At 43.4% G+C, this 19,082-nt stretch overlaps 1 protein-coding gene across 12 annotated transcripts in view; it reads right to left on the bottom strand.

Moving 5' to 3' along the window:
- Cc2d2b (coiled-coil and C2 domain containing 2B) overlaps window positions 1-19,082 on the bottom strand; it is a 99,524-nt gene that overhangs the window by 56,238 nt on the left and 24,204 nt on the right. For all 12 annotated transcript variants that reach the window (XR_005495123.2, XM_063280394.1, XM_017590370.3 and 9 more), the window contains 7 exons: window positions 15,988-16,197; window positions 14,645-14,742; window positions 12,985-13,125; window positions 8,847-8,949; window positions 8,599-8,717; window positions 2,529-2,706; window positions 1,508-1,658 (listed from right to left, as the gene is read on the bottom strand). Coding sequence is in view for 11 of the 12 variants with exons in the window: in XM_063280394.1 (XP_063136464.1) it covers window positions 1,508-1,658; window positions 2,529-2,706; window positions 8,599-8,717; window positions 8,847-8,949; window positions 12,985-13,125; window positions 14,645-14,742; window positions 15,988-16,197 (1,000 nt within the window). In the remaining variant the exon portion in view is untranslated. The remainder of the gene's footprint in view (window positions 1-1,507; window positions 1,659-2,528; window positions 2,707-8,598; window positions 8,718-8,846; window positions 8,950-12,984; window positions 13,126-14,644; window positions 14,743-15,987; window positions 16,198-19,082) is intronic.

Genomic DNA, 19,082 nt, shown 5'->3' with positions numbered 1-19,082 from the left:
GATAGGTATAATTAGATGAAAAAACTCCCGAGAAGATGCAGGAAAGGAATCCTGGGAGGAATAAAAGGCCTGGCTCTCAGAGATGCCATAACTAATCTACCTTCATAAGAAGAGTGAATCAATCAAGCAACGAAGGGACAGAAAACCTCTTCTTTCCTCCTTTGCTTTTCTGATCCATTTTCTTCTTTTCTCTTTACCTTCTACACTGTCTGAAGAATAGCAGACATATCCTGCTGCATCCTTACAGTCATTAAAAGGAAGTCAGAAGCAAATCGCTGGACTGGGAAGATAGCTCAGAAGAAGACCTGAGTCAGATCTCCAGCACCCTAGCAAAAGGCTGGGCATGGTGGTACAGCTCTGTAATCCCAGCTCTGGGGTTGCAGAGACAGGCAGATCCTGGAGCTTTCTGACCAGCGTGCTAGGTTCGGTAAGAGACCATTTCAAAAATGAGGTAAAGAATGACTGACAAAAGACACTTAGCATCTACCTTTAGCCTACACACACAAGCACAACACACATATCACACACACACACACACACACAGCACAAATACACACAGGGCACAATTATACACACTATACAAATACACTTACTTCCCATATGCACCACACAAATACACACACACACACACACACACACACACACACACACACACACACACACCAGAGCTCATATTCCAGAATGCTTCTCCTCCATAGGACTAGAAAAGCATAGGTGTTCATGGCAGTGTTTAAGTTTCCCAAAGACCTGATTCAAGACAGTGTTAAACAAGCTAGTTTTTAACACCTGGAGTAATTTTTTTGTAGCCAAATGCTATAAATGGGATTTTTTTCCTGAGGCTTGCTATGTAGCCCAGGCTGGCCTGGAACTCACCATCCTCTTGGGCCTTCTAAGAAGTGGGATTACAGGCAGATGCCACCATAACCGTGTTGTGTAAATTTCATTCAGACTGAAACATTCTAGTTCATAGGGGATCTTTAAACAAAAAGGTAAACAACTCAAAGTAGCTTCAGGAAGTCCCTGAAACTGATCAGATTTACTAGTACCCTCTATCCCCTGCCAGAATAAGAATAAAACTAAGAATCTCTCCGAGAGGAAGGAAAACTGCCTGGGAGAAGCAGAAACCATCCCAGCTGCCTGGAAGAGGTTTAGAGCAACAGAGGCACCTAGGAAAGATACTCCCCAACATGTTGAGCTGTCTGTAAGCTGTGCAGTGTGATCTAGTTCCCCTGCTTTGTGAGCTGTCACCCATGCTAGGTGGGCTTTGATGATATATCTGCCTTGGAGTCGTTTCTGCTCCTCTAAGGATCCTCAATAAGACTCACTGTTTCACAAAGTTGGACTGTGGTAGTACCCATACTTTGGTTTTCCTGGCTCCCTATCTAGGGTGAATAGATATGTGTTGCATCTCCCCAGGAAGAGTTTTGTTCAGAATACCCAGCGAGGATACCTAGCATTTGGTATACCTCAAAAAGAGGCACAAGGAGGAAATTTTAAACAAACTCACTGCTTCCTACGCCTCCGTCCATAGGTATGACCAGTTTATCAGAACTAAATTCTGTATATTCCAGGGCAGTCTTGCCTTTCAGCTCTGTCTTGTTAGGTAAAGGCAGATACATTTTAACCAGTAAAGTTGACCTTTTTCTTATTTCATAAACCTGGGTATAAAACAAATGGTTGACAACTCACCAAAATGCAAGACAGGAACAATGGAAAAACAGAACTCCCAATAACTCATTTGAATCATTTTTGAAAAATGCTATAATTAAAATAGCGCTCTCCTATTACATTTCATTCACATAGTTAAGTCAGGAACAGGAATCTGGTAGGTTGCACTGTGACTACACGTAAAAGCAGAGCAAGAACAGGAAGTTGAGACAAGCCAGGAAAACCTCAACTTTACATTTTACATCGACTCATTTCCTCCAACAAGGCGCTATCCCCTAGGGCCTTCCTACATAATGCCACCAGTGGAAGGCTAAGTGTTCAAACGTGAGCCTGAGAGATCGGGGGTGGGGGGTGGGGGTGGGGGGTAGGGGGTGGAGGGGTGGGGGGGTGGGGGGTGGAGAGGTGGGGGGGCGCTGTTGTGTGCTCACCTACCTGGTTCCTTAATGGGATCCAAGAATAACAGCAAGAAGAGAAAAGGAGGATGAAGAAGACTCTCCCTCCAGAAAGACAGAAGCCACCGAGTCAGGGCTGGGAAATGAGTAGTGGTGGTTGGCACAACAGCTCTCTGGCTTACTGCAGTGTCAATGGCTCACTCAGAATCACTGAGTGTCCAGGCTGACATGAATGTTAATGGAATGGGATTGCATGGAGCATCCATCCACAAACAATTCTTTGCTTATGACATGAAAGACCATGGATGAGGTGGTTTAGGCATTTATTAACTGTAATTACATTGCTAACTATAGAAACCAGACATTCCTTAATGTAAAGGACATAGCTTACCATATGTAACAGGAGTCAACAAGAGAAAATGACACGTGTGGCATGAGACAAGACAAACATAAATGACAACGTCATACCTCCAAGCAGATCGTCTCGGGCCAATACATCAGCTGAATGTTAAAAATTTGTTGAAACATGACTTTAAAATCTAACTGTAGGGGAGATACTGAGGTGCAGGAAACCTGTTTATCATTGTAAAATATTTTGATGAAGTATTTAAGCTTCTGCATTTTGGCTCTCCTCTTTTGCTCATATCTAAAAGAATCAAGCAAATCATTAGATGACCCACAAAAGTTTCCCCCAAATTATCTTAGAATGTTCTGAAAAGATGAAATAATGACTATTTCAGAAGACAAATTCTACCTTTCTGTCAAATAGCACCATAAATATTTTTATGTCATAAAAATACCCCCTTTGCAGTCAATTGTTTTTAAAGAAAGACACACACTCAAAACTAGGAAGAAACTGAAATCGAGGTTCTGCTGTTAATTCTGCGAAGTCATATAAATAAACTCTAGCACCTACCGAAAGTTGTATAAGAGGAGGAAGGAGGGAGCTTTGGCTTGGAATGATGCTTACATCATTAACAATTCTGTCTCTGTCTGTCTGTTTCTGTCTCTCTCTCTCTCTCACCTTTGTTTTTTTTTTTTTCTGTTAAAGAAATTGTAAATCACTTAGGCTTCAGGCTGTGTTTGCCCCTTCCCTGCAGGACCACAGAGAAACCATTTTTTTTTTTTCCCACTGAACACTATAATAGGTAAGACACTATGTCACTTTTCTGAGACCTCTATGGAAATACTTGCTGGTCATGAAATCACTCAGTGGGTGACAGGAAGTTCCAATCTTCTCTATGTCTAATTCATTCCCCTAACCCCAGTTTTTATGTTATCAGCAAGACACCTGCCCCAGTGAGGATTAGGGTTTGATTTTAGAGCTGTTACTGGGAGGTATAACTTCTGCGATAATCAGCTTATGGGCCAGAGTTTCTTTTCCTGCTACTTGCTGACCCATCTTCTTGTAACTGTCTCAGGAAGTCAGGGGACAAACATGTTTCTTCAACCTGCTCTTTGTCACTTCCACCTCCCAGTTACTTCAGAGAAAGCTGCTCTGTGTGTTGTCCTCTGAAGTCGTTTTAACAACAAACTCACAAATGGATTATATGCTCAGAAAATAAAATAAAATATTGTCTAACTCAGAAACCATTTTCTGTGATTTGAAATATGATACCTAAGCTTGCTATTGGGCATTTAGGGGAAGAGGAAAGTCTCAGAAGCAAGGTTCTGGGATGCCATGTCATATAGGAGCCTAGCCCAGGGACCAGTCTTACTATATTAATGAAATTGTCCCAAGATGGTGCTGATGTGCTGGTGGACTAGTCACGAGCTGTGAGTCCTGGTAGCCTAAAGTCATGGCATAATGACATGATACAAAGAGTAGAATTCTGGGAATGGTCTCTGGGGTCACACTGCTTGTTCCTATAACCTCTGTGTTGATATCCATAAGCAAGGCTTTAAGATTCTGTGAGTGGCCCTGGCCTCGGTAGCTGTTGAACCTCCAGCACTGTCACTGGGCTCATACAGTCTTGGCCAGCATCCTGACCTTTGACATCCATCAGTGCCATACTGCCACCTGCCCCAGCTGAAGGACTTCACTGAAGATGCAAGGTGGGGTTCATAGTGTTCACACCAGAGAAGAGAGCCCAGTGAAACCCAGCAGCAGTATTTCAGCCCAAACAACCATTCCCTATTTGGTGAGATGCCTGGTTTTCACTTTTTATATTAGCATGATATTATAAGGAATGCTTGTGTGAGTAAACTGAGCATATTAGAAAGTCAAATCTTGTATGGACATCCTAATTGCCAACGGCCTTACAGACCTTAGACTGTGCTCTCCACATTAAGAAAATTTACCAACTCAGAATTAAATTATCTTCAGGAAACAGTGCCCCCTTTTTCTTTTATAAACAATCTTTAATTGTACCTTCAATTTTATTATTTATTTATTTATTTATTTATTTATTTTTACACTCCAGATTTTATTCCCCTCCCAATCCACCCTCCAACTGTTCCCTGGCCTCCTATCTCCATGAGAAAAAAAGAAAGCATCTTCAATAAAAGGTGCTGGTCTAACTGGATGTCTGAAAGTAGAAAAATGAAAATAGACTCATATTTGTCACCATGCACAAAGCTCAAGTCCAAGTGGATCAAGGACCTCAACATAAAACCAGATACACTCAATCTAATCGGAGAGAAAGTGGGAAAGATTCTTGAACTCATTGGCACAGGGTGAAATTTTCTAAACAATACTCCCATGGTTTACCATCTAAGATCAAGAACTGATAAATGGAACCTCATGAAACTGCGAAGTTTCTGTAAGGCAAAGGACATAGTCAATAAGACAAATGAGCATCCTACAGATTGGGAAAAGGAAATCTTCACTAGCCTCACATCCGATAGAGGCCTAATATCCAAAATATATAAAGAACTCAAGGAGCTAACCACCAAAAAAATATACAAACAACACAATCAAAAAATGGGGTATAGAAAACTAAACAGAGGAATCTTGAATGGCTGAGAAGCACCCAAAGAAATGTTTAAAGTCCTTAGTAATCAGAGAAATACTAATCGAAATGACCCTGAGATTCTACCTTACACCAATCAGAATGGCCAAGATCAAAACCTCAGGTGACAACACATATTGGTGAGGATGTGGAAAAAGAGAAACACTCCTTCATTGCTGGTGGGATTGCAAACTGGCACAACCACTCTGGAAATCAATTTGGAGGTTCCTCAGAAAATTGGAAATAGATCTACCTGAAGATCCAGCTATACCACTCTTGGGAATATACCCCAAAGATGCCACCATGCCACAGAAGCACGTGTTCCACTATGTTCATAGCGACCTTGTTTGTGATATCCAGAAGCTGGCAACAACCCAGATGTCCCACGACAGAAGAATGGATACAGAGAATGCAGTTCATTTACACAATGGAATACTACTCAGCTATTATGAACGAGGACAATCTGAGTTTTGCAGGCAAATGGATGGAACTAGAAAATATCATCCTGAGTGAGGTAACCCAGACCCAAAAGGATGTGCACAGTATGTTCTCAGTAATAAGTGGATATTAGCAAAGCAAACAAAGAACAAGAACAACAACAAAAACCAAGCTGAAGGGCCCAAGTGAAGACATCTCAGTCCCCCTTGGAAAGAAAGCAACCACAAGGGGGTGGGGGGAGGGAAACATGATCTGGTATTGGGTGGGGGAAAAGAACTGAAGCCCTGAGGGTCAGCAGAAAGAATGGAAACAGGCAACCTTGGGAGGTAAGGGGGTTTGGAGGACCCTCCAGGATGTACCAGAGACCAGGATGTAAGAGACTCTCAGGACTCAAAGGGGGAAGCCCAGATGAAAGGCCCTACAGTGGGGAGAGGGAACTTGTAGAGCCCACCTCCAACAGAAAGACAGGGCAGCAAGTGAGGGATGGGGTTGCTATCTCTCAATCAAAACTCTGACCCATAATTGTTCCTGACTGAAAGAACTTAAATTTTTTCAAAGCTTATTTTCAATGATGTTTCTTAAACACTTTTACCTCCCTTGTAGCCCACCACCCACCGGAGGTGGTGGAAAAGAAAGGATATGGGCAGGGGTGGTAGGAAGTAGACCTGTTTGGAAAGGTTCTTTGGAGAAACTCCTGTCTGTGTTGTCCGGAAATCGGTAGTTCGGGTTCACGGGTTAGCAACGGCCGCTCAGTCACTCACAAACACCTCACAGGTACACCAGCAGTCCAGTTCAGTAGAGAGAGATCGCAAATAGGAATCAGCAGCAGTGGCACTACCTAGAGAGACAGCCAGGCCACCACCTCAGCTGGGGTCAGCAGGAGGGACCAGGGCCAACAGGAACACCAGGACAAGTTCTCGGCTGTGCCTCTCTCAGGGAAGTGAAGATCTGTGAAGACTCGAGACCCACACGCGTTGCACAGATAGCTCTATAAGCAAGCCAAGCTCAGCCTCCGTCACTGTCCACTGAGTCTGATCTATACCCTTCAAACATCACGTGTCCTCCCTGGGTCATGTGCATCTGTCTCTGCTGACATCACTGCCAATCATCCCAAGTCTGCGAAGCGGTAAGAAACTGTAGCATGCCACCGGAAGTGTTTTGGTGCACTTCTCTCTATGGAGTCCTAACAAATGCAGCTCAACTACGCGGTGTAAGGCGGACCAATACATGAACGTTGTCAGCAAAGAATCTTCCATTACATGCTTGCTTTAACAGAATATCCTTTCACCTGTGTCTGCTTCAGCTAAAAGTTCTTCAGGAGTCTGCCTTAGTCTTTCACCTGAGTCCACTTCAGGAAAACACTCCTTCACGTGTTTGCAAAGCACACATCCAATACTACTGGCTCTGCAAAGAACCCTTACGTTTCCACATTGTTTAAGCCTTCCCTTATCTCTACTCCTTCCATTTCCGACCTTGGCGTGAACATTTTTCTCCTTTCTAAAGAATTGATTTTGAGGGTGGGAGGGAAAAAGAACCGATTTTGATCTGTGAAGCAGGCAGCCACTCCATCTGATGGCAACCGCTTTGGAAGGCTGTTCGTCTTGTACTTTTGCCTTAATCCCATCATGACTTTTCTAGGTTTTCTGACATACAGATCCTTTTCCCCCCTCTGTCCGGTCCCAGGCTCTCCGTACATCTAGAAATGAGCTCAGGCTGGACTGCAGGAGGATTTCTCACAGTTAGATAGAAGCCAGCATTCTGAGGGAACTTTTGAAATGGGTTTATCCATTCCCAAAAGGAATCCTTTCTCCCACTTTCCTCCTTTAATATAATCATCTTCTTTTTAAATCTGCATGATTTCATTACCCCAACCTTAAGGGCAGTGGCAGTGCATGTCTTTAATCCCAGCACATAGAAGCCAGAGGCAGGCAGATCTCTGCGAGTTCAAGGCTAGCGTGGGTTACACAGAGAAACGCTATCTTAGATAAATAAATAAATAAATATTAAGAAACCATCTTCATGACTTGCCCCCTCCATCCCCCCCACCCTCACTGTTCTACTCTCTACTCTCTGGCACTCCATTCCCCTCTCATAGACAGCCCTGGCTGTGTCCCATCTACTCTTTCTCTGCTCTAGACTCTTCCAGATGCCTCTGCCCATTTTCTCTCTCCTATTCACAATAAGAGCCCTCCCCCTAAGTGACAGTCATGTTGGCAGTGTCTTTACTATGGCCCCTCCCACATGCTCTCCCATTTCTTTTCATGGCTCATACCCTTGCCTTCTTTTGGGTGGGCATTTTGTATATGTTTTGCCCAATCCATGACCTTGGACCCTCGTTTAAAGGACAAATAAGAGTCTGCTTTCCTGCCGCAGCTCTCTACTCAGAAAAGGGTAGTGGTACTTGTGCCCTCTCTGCTACTGTCTGTGTTTGCCCTTCTGTATAACCATCCATCTGTTCGTCTGTAAATGTGATTGTTCACTGGGGTGTCATCCATGCTCCAACTCTGCTAAATGATGCATTCACAACTCTCAAAGCTGGAACCATCCCGCCTCCTCTGGGATGGAGATGTAGAGAACTAGATGCAGTTCGGGGGCACTGTGCTGCAGTGTCCTGTTTGTGGGAGACGGGATCCATAAGCCTAGTGGATGAGAAAACGGGTGTTACATTTGTTTATGTATAATGTCCTAGGCAAGGACAAGGAAGATGATCCTTGCACCATCAAAGAAAGAAACTGTCCAGGGGCCCTCTTGATGTGGAACAGTTTTCATAATCATTTTTATAATCTCATTTAATAGTGGCTCTGTATCCCCCCATTTCTACCTGAATAAGACTAGCACCATGACAAAGTGTAAAACTCACTAATGTATCAGGCAGTACAGGTGTTATGGCGAGTTAAAATGGCTAGCGTCCTCCCTCAGAGATGCATTTGATGTGCGTGGCCTGGAACAACTTTATCTTCCATTAGAATAACTCTCCCCCTTCCAAGACAGCATCGCGCCCCACTGAGCTACAGGGACCATGGCAATGTGAAAATGTATGCATGCAAGTGCGGCAGGGACTAAGAAGTGGTGCTTGAGAAACCTGACATTGTTGTTAGGAGCCGTAAGTCGGGGACGGTGATGAGGAGACACTTCTCTACGGTGCTTACAAGGAACACTTGGATATGTTTGTCAGTTCTGCTGTGAAAGAAAGCTGCGGCGCCAGAGTGATTGGCTTTCTTCTTTCAGCTTCCAATCCTTCAGGGTCTGAGGCTGGATGGGAGAGAGTCTAGAAACCAGAGACAGAAGGAAAGATAGTTTGTACTCGTCTGGTATCTGTTTAGAACCCCAAGAAGCATGGATGAGACCGTCTAACTCATCAGACCAGAGGGTCTCATCACACGTGCACGCTACACACCTCCTGGGGGTCTTCCTTTGGAAATGGCGTTTCTTCACTTTCGTCCCCGGGTCCCTCTGACATTCCCACTTGGTTCTGCTCATCCCACGTGTTCATTTTTATCCTAATTAACAACAAATACAATTGTTTAGAGCAGAAGTTGACATAGATAACTTGGGAGTTACTAGAGTTGTACATTTTGAAAGAAAATGAGAAAAGTCTTCAGGGGTGGGGTGACATGTAAACTAGAGAGTGAAGGTCATGTGTCTGCAGTCTCAGTTTTGTCTCTTGTGGTTTAAGCTGTGCAAACAACCTGGGGTAGTGATAGCAAGTATGTGTCCCAGCTGATCACTGGGGCTGATGCAGCAACAGGAAGTGCTGGGATTGACTGTTAGAGCCACTGTTGGCCAATGAACTCTCAGTACTTACTGGGCATGCGTCAGGCAAAGCCCGGAGTACCTGATACACATTAGCTCCGTTCTCACAGCTCCACACAGTGGACATCACTACAGTTCGACAAAGCTTCACTTACATGGAACATTTTCAGAAAGTTACTGTCCTGGGAGCTGAATTTTCTTGATTAGGGGATTTTTGATTTGTGCTTTTCAGTTCAAAGTTTCAGTGTTTATCTTTAGGCTTTAGGGAGCCATTTGGAGCAATGTATGTGCTGCTTGGAGTGTAAACGGGCGCGGACACTCTGGAAAGCAATCTGGTGGTTCCCTAGAATGCTAAGGAGATTATTGCTGTGTGATCCAGAAATGCTTGCCCCGGTGCAGCCCCGAGAGAAATGAGCCCTATCCTGAACATGTGAGGGGTAATTACAAACAGGGAGGTAATGGTTTCTTTTTCAAATGATGTAAGTGCTCTTAGACTGTGGGACACGCACACGCGCACACACACACACATACACACACACACACACACACACACACACACACACACACACAGAGAGAGAGAGAGAGAGAGAGAGAAAGAAAGAGAGAGAGAGACTGTAAGGCATATCCTAGTAGATCTGTTTGAAAGAGTATATGCTTCATCCTTCTGAGACAGGACACAGGGATGCTACTGTGTATAACACCTATATGGGCTTGGGACCGGGATCCCTGTATTGAAACACCTGCCTCATTAAAGTCACTTCATAATTCAGACAAATGACCAAAGCATCTAGTCCTTCTCTCACCTCACAGACAGGCTGACTCGAGGGCTTCGATGCAGTCAGTGTCCTACATAAAGTGTACATCCAAACATTCTTAGCAAGACAAAGGACAACCAAGTTGCTTCTCTCTGATTCACAGCCATTAACAGTGAATCGACTGACTTGGTGTTCGTTAATGTGACCTGGTAGCGTATTATGTCTCTCAGGGAGGTTCAGCTTTAAGACTCCTGGGTTCAGACCATGCACCATGCCAATTAAATAGGAATGGCTATTATTCCAATACCTAGGTGACTTTGAAGAACAGTCATTTGGAGAACCAGTGTTATTAGTGCCCTATTAGTAAAGCTCTATTGAGTGGCATTGGTCACGTGCTATGAGGCTATACCAGAATCCATTTGAGAAAGTTATTGAGGTAGAATGATCTTGGGTCTGTGGAGTCCTTTTTCTTCTGGGCCATTTAGAAAATGACAAGATTCTGGTTAGTTTAGTAAGTATGAGGTATGAGTCTCCTCTTGTGTGGCTTGCACTCAACCTCTCATCTGAAGCACCTCTCAGTGACGTGAACCTTCTCCAGGTTGTAAAAACAGAACATAGACAGTATCTGTAGCAATGGTTCTCAACCTTTCTAGTGCTGCCAACCTTTAGTACCATTAATGCTTGACCTCTGACCACAAAATTATTTTGTTACTACTTTGTAGCTGTGATTTTGCTACTGTTATGAATTATAATGTAAATATCTGATATGCATATTATCTTATATTCAACCCCTGGGAAAGGATTGTTCGACTCCAAAGGAGTTGTGACCCACGTGTTGAGAGAACTGCTGATCTATGTGAGCCTGAGTTCTCTGTATTTACCAGTGTTGTGGTTTGGATTCAGTAGCTGGGAGCAACTGGCTCAGTTTCTCTCTTCTCTCTCTCTCTCTCTCTCTCTCTCTCTCTCTCTCTCTCTCTCTCTTTCCCTCCCCCTCCCTCCCTCGCATATATTTATTTATTTGGGTAAGGGTGGGAGGCTCACACACATGAACATCACGGCACATATGCGGAGGTCAGGAGACAACATGCAGGTGTAGTTCTCTTTCTAGCACGTGGGCCCTGGGGACTGAACTCAGATCGTCTCACTTAGCAGGATGTGTCCCTACCCACTGAGCCATCTCACCAGCCCAGGTCTCTCTAAGCTCAGTGAGGTGATGCTAACACTTGATGAGGTGGGTTTCCAGCCTGAATAAGATGGCAGGCTTTACATTTAACTGCTTGCTGGATCACCTCAGCCACTTTATAAGACACGCTTTACCTGAGACTGCCATGTCCTTCACCTCAGAAATTCAGTCACCTCAGGATGTCAGAAGCGTTAAGTGTGGTTAGATATTCTTGCCTAGTGTAGAGCCAGTGCGCCCATGGCTGAATATGAAAGTGCTCACTGGGGTTCCTCTGCCTTGTGTTTGGTTTCTCCTCCTTTCCAAGACACTTAAAGCCATTTTTCAAGTATCCATCCTTGATTGTGAGCCTAGCCTTTAACGGCTGAGCCATCTCTCCAGCCCAAGTATCCATCCTTGAATCTCTCCTGGTCTCACCACCTCCCCTTTCCTTAATGTGTGTCCTGGACACTGGTGGCATTAATTAATATTGTGCTACCATCTTCCACATTTTATTTCTGTTTGCTTGATTAACACATTTAGGGCTATTAAGAAGCATAGAATCTGTGCCCCTGTGAAACAATAGAAGGAGTCAGTGAATTGTCAAACTTTTTTGTTGTGAGTCCAGTCTTTCCTCCAGTCTCGCTCGTTAGAATCTACCGGGACCAGGTTGGTTGTTGGTACAAGAACGGCAAACTTAGCCAGGAAAAAAGAATTCTTGGGTGCATTAAACACCTTGCTTTTCTTGTTGGTCGGAATGATAGTTTAATGGCTTAAACTCAGTGTTCCAACTTAGGATCACTGGGGAGAAGCCCTGCGAGGACCAACCTAGTCACTGGCCCTTCAGGGTTTAGTTCAGGGGTTTCTAAGCAAAAGCACCACAGAGAGGCAAGTCCCACCCTGAGTCTGTTGGAAGAGCTGACACTGAGAGCCTCTGTTGGGACTGGAGTTGAGACCTAGTAGGGATGAGACTTGGTGAACAACTGTGTTACTCAAGGCCATAGTTCTGAACAACCTATGGTCTCCTTGTTCCTCCAATTCATGGTCGTGTGTGTGTCCAGTTGCTTTAAAAGATTAGAAGCAAGTTCAAGCTCCTATTGATTCGGGGTTTTAAGGCGAAATTCCATGCCGGCCCGGTTTTAGAATCTGTTTGATGACCCCTTTGTTAAGAGCTTCTACTACTAAGAAGAACAACAGAAAACACACCTTTCCTCCTTGCCTAAAACCACAGTCACCCTTACCAGTTTTGAAGAAGATAGACTCGGGACGAAGGGTCGTCAGGAGAAAACTAGTTATTTCTCTGGAGTTCACAAGCAGCTTACATGATTAACACATCTAATTCCCAATTCAAATTCCCACTTAGCAGATACACTTTTATGACCTAATCTAATTACTTATGTTTCCCCACATTTTATACATGTGGAGTATGATGGCTGGGTCATGGTCAACTTTGGGAGAAAGAGCCAAACCACCTTCGTGCCCACCGGGAACGAGTGGAGATCTTCGCTGTTCAGCGTACTTGGCAGCGTTTGTTAATGACTTTGGTCTTTAGCCACTTGAATGGGCATGCTAATAGTGGTCCATTGTAGCTTTAACTTACATGTTTCTCTGGTGTGTTCTTAAGCACATTTTCATGTGTTCATTTTTCAGCCACTGACCTTCTGGCCCACGTCCACCCCTTGGCCACTTTTCTATCAAGCTGCTTTCTAGCTGAATTGTAAGATTTGTTTATCTAGTCAAGACCCAGGCCTTTAGTGAGTCTGTGAAGTAGTTACGTTTCTTGGACATTGCTCACCAGTTAGTGTGAATTCTCGGCATTTGCAGGGCTTCCTCGGGGACCAATAAACACAGATAGAGTGGCCGCTCACCTATGAAACTGCAGCTTCACTGGGGTGCTTGTGAATCCCTGCTTTTGTCGGAGAGATTTTATCTGTTTCCAAGTCTGGGAGACACTGTGCAACAGGCAGTGGTCCTTTTCCCTTTCTGCATCATACAGCTGCTCTGTGTCGCTGGGGAAATAATCGCAGGCCAAAAGTGGGCTGCTAGATTAGAGCTGTAAGGACTGTAAATCACGTGGAGCATTGTAGAACATAGTGGGTTGAACTGATCCTCTATCCCTCACTTTACCCACATTGGAAACATCTATCTTAGGATGCTTTCCTTGTGTCCACTGAAAATCCAACAGTCACTCTGCAAAGATTTTATCACTATTCAAAAGCACGCTCCTAAGAGTGACCTCTCTGGGAAAAGGGAAATCTCCTAGCTGAGGACTCTGAAAGACCCTAAAGAAATATACAGAAGATGCTGGAAGAAAGACCAGTGAAAGGAAGGATCTGGGAGGCCCTGGCGTTTTGTGATGTTTCTTACTATCTATATGACACTCTGGTTGGTACTCTAGCATTTGTGATGACATGGTATAAACCAGCCAGTGCTTTTGTCTGCTCTGATACAAGGGTGTTTTATCTTGCCACCTAGTAAGTTCCATGTGGGCAGCCCCACGGCCACTAATTTTGGAAGAGTTCAGATATTTTGGGGGTCTCGGAATCTCAAGAGGCTTTGATGAGAAGAAGCAAGGCCGAGGACTATTCTGAGTGTCAGACACTCTGGAAGGATGCTGGTGTTATCTAAAATACTTGAGGTTAGAGAAACACCATTCAGGATTTCAACCTGTCTCACTTCCTTAGTGGTGGGCAGAGTCCACTCTCAAAGACCCCTTTATTGAGACATTAAAACCCACCACCCATGGCCGTGGGCCTCTCGTAGCCTTATCAACTTTAGAGGGCCCCACTTTTCTCCCAGTACTTTTAACAACAGCCCATATGGATGCCCCACTGAGGGTATCATGAAGTGAGTAGATCAGGGGGATTCTAACTTAACTAGGAGGTGGACACATGAACTGCTTATGTCACTGGCAGATGGTGGGACCTTGCATCACTAGCATATGACCTAGCATGCGTCTTGCACCGAGACCTTCCTCTCTCCTTTCTTCTCTCCATGCTTCCTGTCTGCTTGATATTGGGTCCTGTCTTTCCCTGACACATTCTCTCCTGCCGTGGCTTCAAGCCTCCTCAGGTCTATCTCATCCTTTCAGAGCTTCTATGACGAGTGTCAGTCTACGTATGTGGCTCTCGGGTTGCCCAGGATGTGATTTTCTGTTTCACAGACTCTCCATGCTTATCTACAAGTTCACCTGACTTTTCTGTCTGCTCAAACCTGCTTTTAAAGCTGTGTCCTCCAGCGAGCTTCCTCCTCAGTTCTTTTGCTTCCCAGCTCCAGACACTGTCCTTGGGTATTCTTGGAAGTTTCTCATCAAGTAATCTTTTATCGATATATATTAAACCTATCAGCATTTTCTCGTGGTACGTCTATGAAATGTTTCTACACAAACACGAGTCTTAAGGAAAGACTGGCAACACTTCTGCAATCCCCTACAGACTAGAAAGTTCTTTTCTTTCAAATTTTGTATATCCCAACGCATTCACAACTTCTCAACAAGCTACTTCCCTGGAGGACTCACTCCAAACCTACCTTATCTGTTGATAATAATCTTGTAATGATTTCTTGGTGAACTGGCTTGATTCTGGGTTTTTGCTTGCTAATTTGGTAGCATCCTTCAGGGCTCTCAGCTGCAATCAAGGAAAGAGGATTTCGCTGTATTTCATAGACCTGTGACTGTCACTCTAACTCATCTATTGAGAATGAAGTCCGCATGTGTGCAACATAATCCCATGAGTGTAAATTTTGTCCTACTATCTTGTGTAATAATTAAACTTAGCAATGAAGACAAGGTGAGACCAGGCCAATACATGAGGGGAAGGAATGGTCCTTACAATCATAATAGTACATAAATGTTAAGTTAGCTCTGCATGTATGTATGTATGTATGTATGTATGTATGTATGTATGTATGTATGTATTTTTAAAAGGTTTCACCACCTTTCCCAGGCTGGTCTCAAACTCACAGCATTTTTCCTCCTTCAGCCTCCCAGAACTGGTACCCTAGGGGTGCACCACCACAACAGGCTACACTTGTATTTAACAATCAGGCACTTACTAAGGTACAATTCAGATACAACTTTTTGAGATGTCAACATTGCATGGCTAGTGAAATACTGTACTCTTTAATTTTAAACATACTTGAGTGAATGAGACCTACTATTTTTTTCTAGAACATTTGCTAACAAAATGCTTGGGTACCAAGAACCCCAAGAAGGCTTAGATGAGAGGAGACACAATAATCAATGGATACAGCTCTGGTGGTTCTTCAGAACTCATGACTCTCCTCCTGATAGCCACAGATTGCTAGATAGATTTGTCACCCTCAGAAGATGCTTTGATTTCCCAGGAGGCTCAAGACTGCTACTCATTTTAATGAGAAATGCTAAACTGCAATGCTTAAACGTGGTGCCTCTTAAAGCCACTGTAATTTCAAATGCTCTTCTTGAGTTACAGAATCGCACTAACACAGTGGTTCTCAACCTTCCTGATGCTGTGACCTTTTAGTACAGCACCTCTTGTGGTGCTGACCCCAACCATAAAATTGTTTTCATTGCTACTTCAAAACTGTGATTTTGCTACTGTTGTGAATTATAGTGTAGATATGAGTGGTTTCCAATGGTCTTAGGTGACTCCTATGAAAGGGCCATTCTACCCACAAAGGGATCATGACCCATCACAGGTTGACAAGAGCTAGATTAGAGGATGCCCTCAGCAGGCTTCAGATGTCTCCTCGACAAACCAGACCTTCCATTCTGCTCTCAAATCGCTGTTCTAGCAGGTTAAATATCGAAGCGCTGAATGACAGTGTTCTTTATGATACCCGAGAGCATCCTCTCCCACTGTAAAGTGCTGGGCCCTAGAAAACCCCCTCACCTTCTCGTAGAGCAACTGTGATAAGCTCTGCTTCTGTCTGTCCTGGAAAGACTCACAGAGCTGGAGCAGCCTGGCACACAGGACTTGTTCTTGATTGAAGAGAGGGTGATGGCTGAATTGCAAGCCCACGATGTTCAGGTCTAATTGGTACGTTTCCCTCTGACCATCCATTCTGTTTCTAAAACAGCATCCCACGTCATATTTCTCTGCCTTTTAAAGAAAGGTATACACCAAGGTAATTTGAATCGGTTGCCTTTGAAACCATGAATAGCTTTTCCATATAAAGTGGAGCATTTAAATTCCAGAGCTACAGAACTACAAAAGCAGCAAGAAATCTATTTAGACTCATGAGTTAATAAAATAGGATGATACCACATTTTTTTATTATAACGGCTTGTTTTATTTAACACAGCATCTTAGTCATCTTGCTGTAAATTATTGTCCTCTACATCATTACTGTTTATACGGATATCAGATTTTTAATTTATAAGAACCCAAAACAATGGTTTATAGGAACACCATGGTAAATGGTGTTACCACTTTTGCATTAAGGGTTTTATCTTATGAGTCAGAGTTAAATGGGATTATCTATTAAAACATTATTTATAAAGTGAATATACTGGTGATCATCTGAAAAATCTCTTCAAAAAACCCAGACTTCCTAACTGGTCTAAGGACACCATCCCTCTCTGTACAGAACACTGTCTCTACTTGGATATTAGACTGAACCTCAATTTTAATCATTTCAGTCTAGAGGCCTTAGTTTATTTGTAAAATGGTTCATGTATGCCTTAATCTGTTGTTTTCAATTTAAACATGTATATCTAAATATGTGTGGCTGATTTTGAGCGATGCCATTTGAGAGAGATGGTGAGTTCCTTGGCATGTACAGTCTAACCTAACAGGACTGAATCCACCTCAGAAGGGTGGCACTGAGCCTTCCCTCTGAATCAGTCTGGTATAACAAAATCCACTGTTGGGAGTTTGAAAGGGGCTTTCCCCCCTCTGAAGCTCACACTGAAATTTGATTATTATTGGGGGTCAATTAGAAGTTGGACCAAGTGGGACATTAGGAGGTTATTAGTCTGCTTTTCTTGTGAATATGTTAATCACTGATTAGTAGCTGTATGCAATCAATGGTGCCTTACTCTGTTTCTATTGCTATAACGAAGTCCATGACCTGGAGAGGAAAGGGTTTATGTGGCTCATGTGCCCTACAAGCTACATGCCCTGCAGGCAATCTGATGAAGACATTGTCTTAATTGGGGCTCCTCATCCCAGGTAACTCCAGCATGTGACAAAAACCTAGCCAGGACAAACAGATTAGCTGGTTATCTCAAGCGTGTGTCATCAGCTGTAAAAACCTGTTTGTCTGAGTCTTGTATGCTTCCTGCCTCTTGCCATAACACTCTGCCCTGTCTTGGGACTCTGACAGCATGGTCAGCATCAGATGTGCTTGCTCCCCAGAGAGGAATCAGGAGCCTCAGTAAACTTTGAAGCTTGCACTGTCTGTGATACTGTGTTACTTAAACAGAAATTTACCAAGACCAAGTCTTCCAGCCTTGCTTCTCTGGGAGCCAGCCATGGTGGGGTCAAGTGCTACTTGAGGCAGGGCACAGCATCTCATGAAGCCCAAAGGTGTATGATCTCTGGCCTTATAACTCTTCTTTCCTGTTCTGGGGGCCAGAAGCTGATGGCCTCTGGAACTTTGACTAGTTTGCTATTCTGTGGCTTAAAGCCACTGGTTTCTGGCAATTAACTTCTGCTTGTAGCAGCAGGGGATTAAGAGAAAAAGTTAGCTACTTGGCTCTTTTCTTTCTGGCTCAAGGACCTCTCACTGGCCAGGTGAAAGTCTTGAAGTTCGTTAACTCTTTGTGAACCAGAGAGAAAAGGAAAGAAAGAACAGAGACATACACACATCGGATGAAGCTGAAGCAAGCTGCATCTCCAGTTTATTATGGTTCTTAGTTTTTATGTTTTCTCTAAAATTTATCCCATACAACTATTAGGTAGAACTGTTACAAGCAGGAGAATCCATTACACAATTTTCTAAATATGTTTACATTCCAATAGCTTCATAGTAAATTTAAGGCAGTAAGTTTTGTCATAGATTGATAAGGTCTTAGGAGTTACAACAGAATTATTTACATATATTTCTATTAAGACTGGTATCTGACTAAACATTCGTTATCTGTTACTAGCCCCCCATAAATTCATTATAAGTTTAAAACAATAATTTTTATGTCACAAGTTAGCGCAGTTTTGTGTAAAGACAAATCATCTGCCTTGCGTTGCATTAGTTTTGACGGTTTGTCTAGATTAACCAGTCAGTATTTTGTTTTCTGTCCTTGCAGCTAGAATAAATAATTGTCCATTCTTAGCTTATGACCTTTAGTTACCAGACAATGGCCTCACATCTAACCTTGAAGGAATGTTTTCTTTGGTTATAAATTTGTCCCAAGCCTGCTTTCTATTTATAGTGCAATTATCCTGTGACACATGAAGGTTTGCAGAGCTCTATTTGTAGCTTTTAGTCTATAGGGGGCTTAACATTACTTGTATAAATTTAGGAATTCTATAAAATCATTATCATCAATGATAAGGAGTCATCAATTTGTCTACACAGCATTACTACATGAGAATACATCTTCATGTTGATTTTGCAGAAAATCTGACCCATATGCTGGGCTAATGCCCTGCAATCACTGGGCTCTGTACTAGTGACAGGAAAGGCACGTCAGCAGCAGGAAGCAATCCTGGGATGAAGTCTCTAAGAACCTTGCATTCTTAGAGTTCACCCATCACAGGCCATGCAAAACAGTGGACCATCTCCAGAAATTTCACTTGCATGCCTTCGATTTTCCTAGATGGCTTCTGACACAGCCTGTGCCATTGCTGTCACAAACTGCTTTTAAGCTGGAATAAACATTGTTCCACCCCAAGCCTGAGATGGCAGTCTGGGTGCTCTCTAAAAACTAGAGGCCAGGGGCTGGGGATTTAGCTCAGTGGTAGAGCGCTTACCTAGGAAGCGCAAGGCCCTGGGTTCGGTCCCCAGCTCCGAAAAAAAAAAAAAAAAGAACCAAAAAAAAAAAAAA

Source organism: Rattus norvegicus, chromosome 1 (genome assembly GCF_036323735.1).
Source record: "Rattus norvegicus strain BN/NHsdMcwi chromosome 1, GRCr8, whole genome shotgun sequence".
NCBI classification, from domain to species: Eukaryota; Metazoa; Chordata; class Mammalia; order Rodentia; family Muridae; genus Rattus; species Rattus norvegicus.
This window is presented reverse-complemented; position numbering and strand designations above follow the sequence as displayed.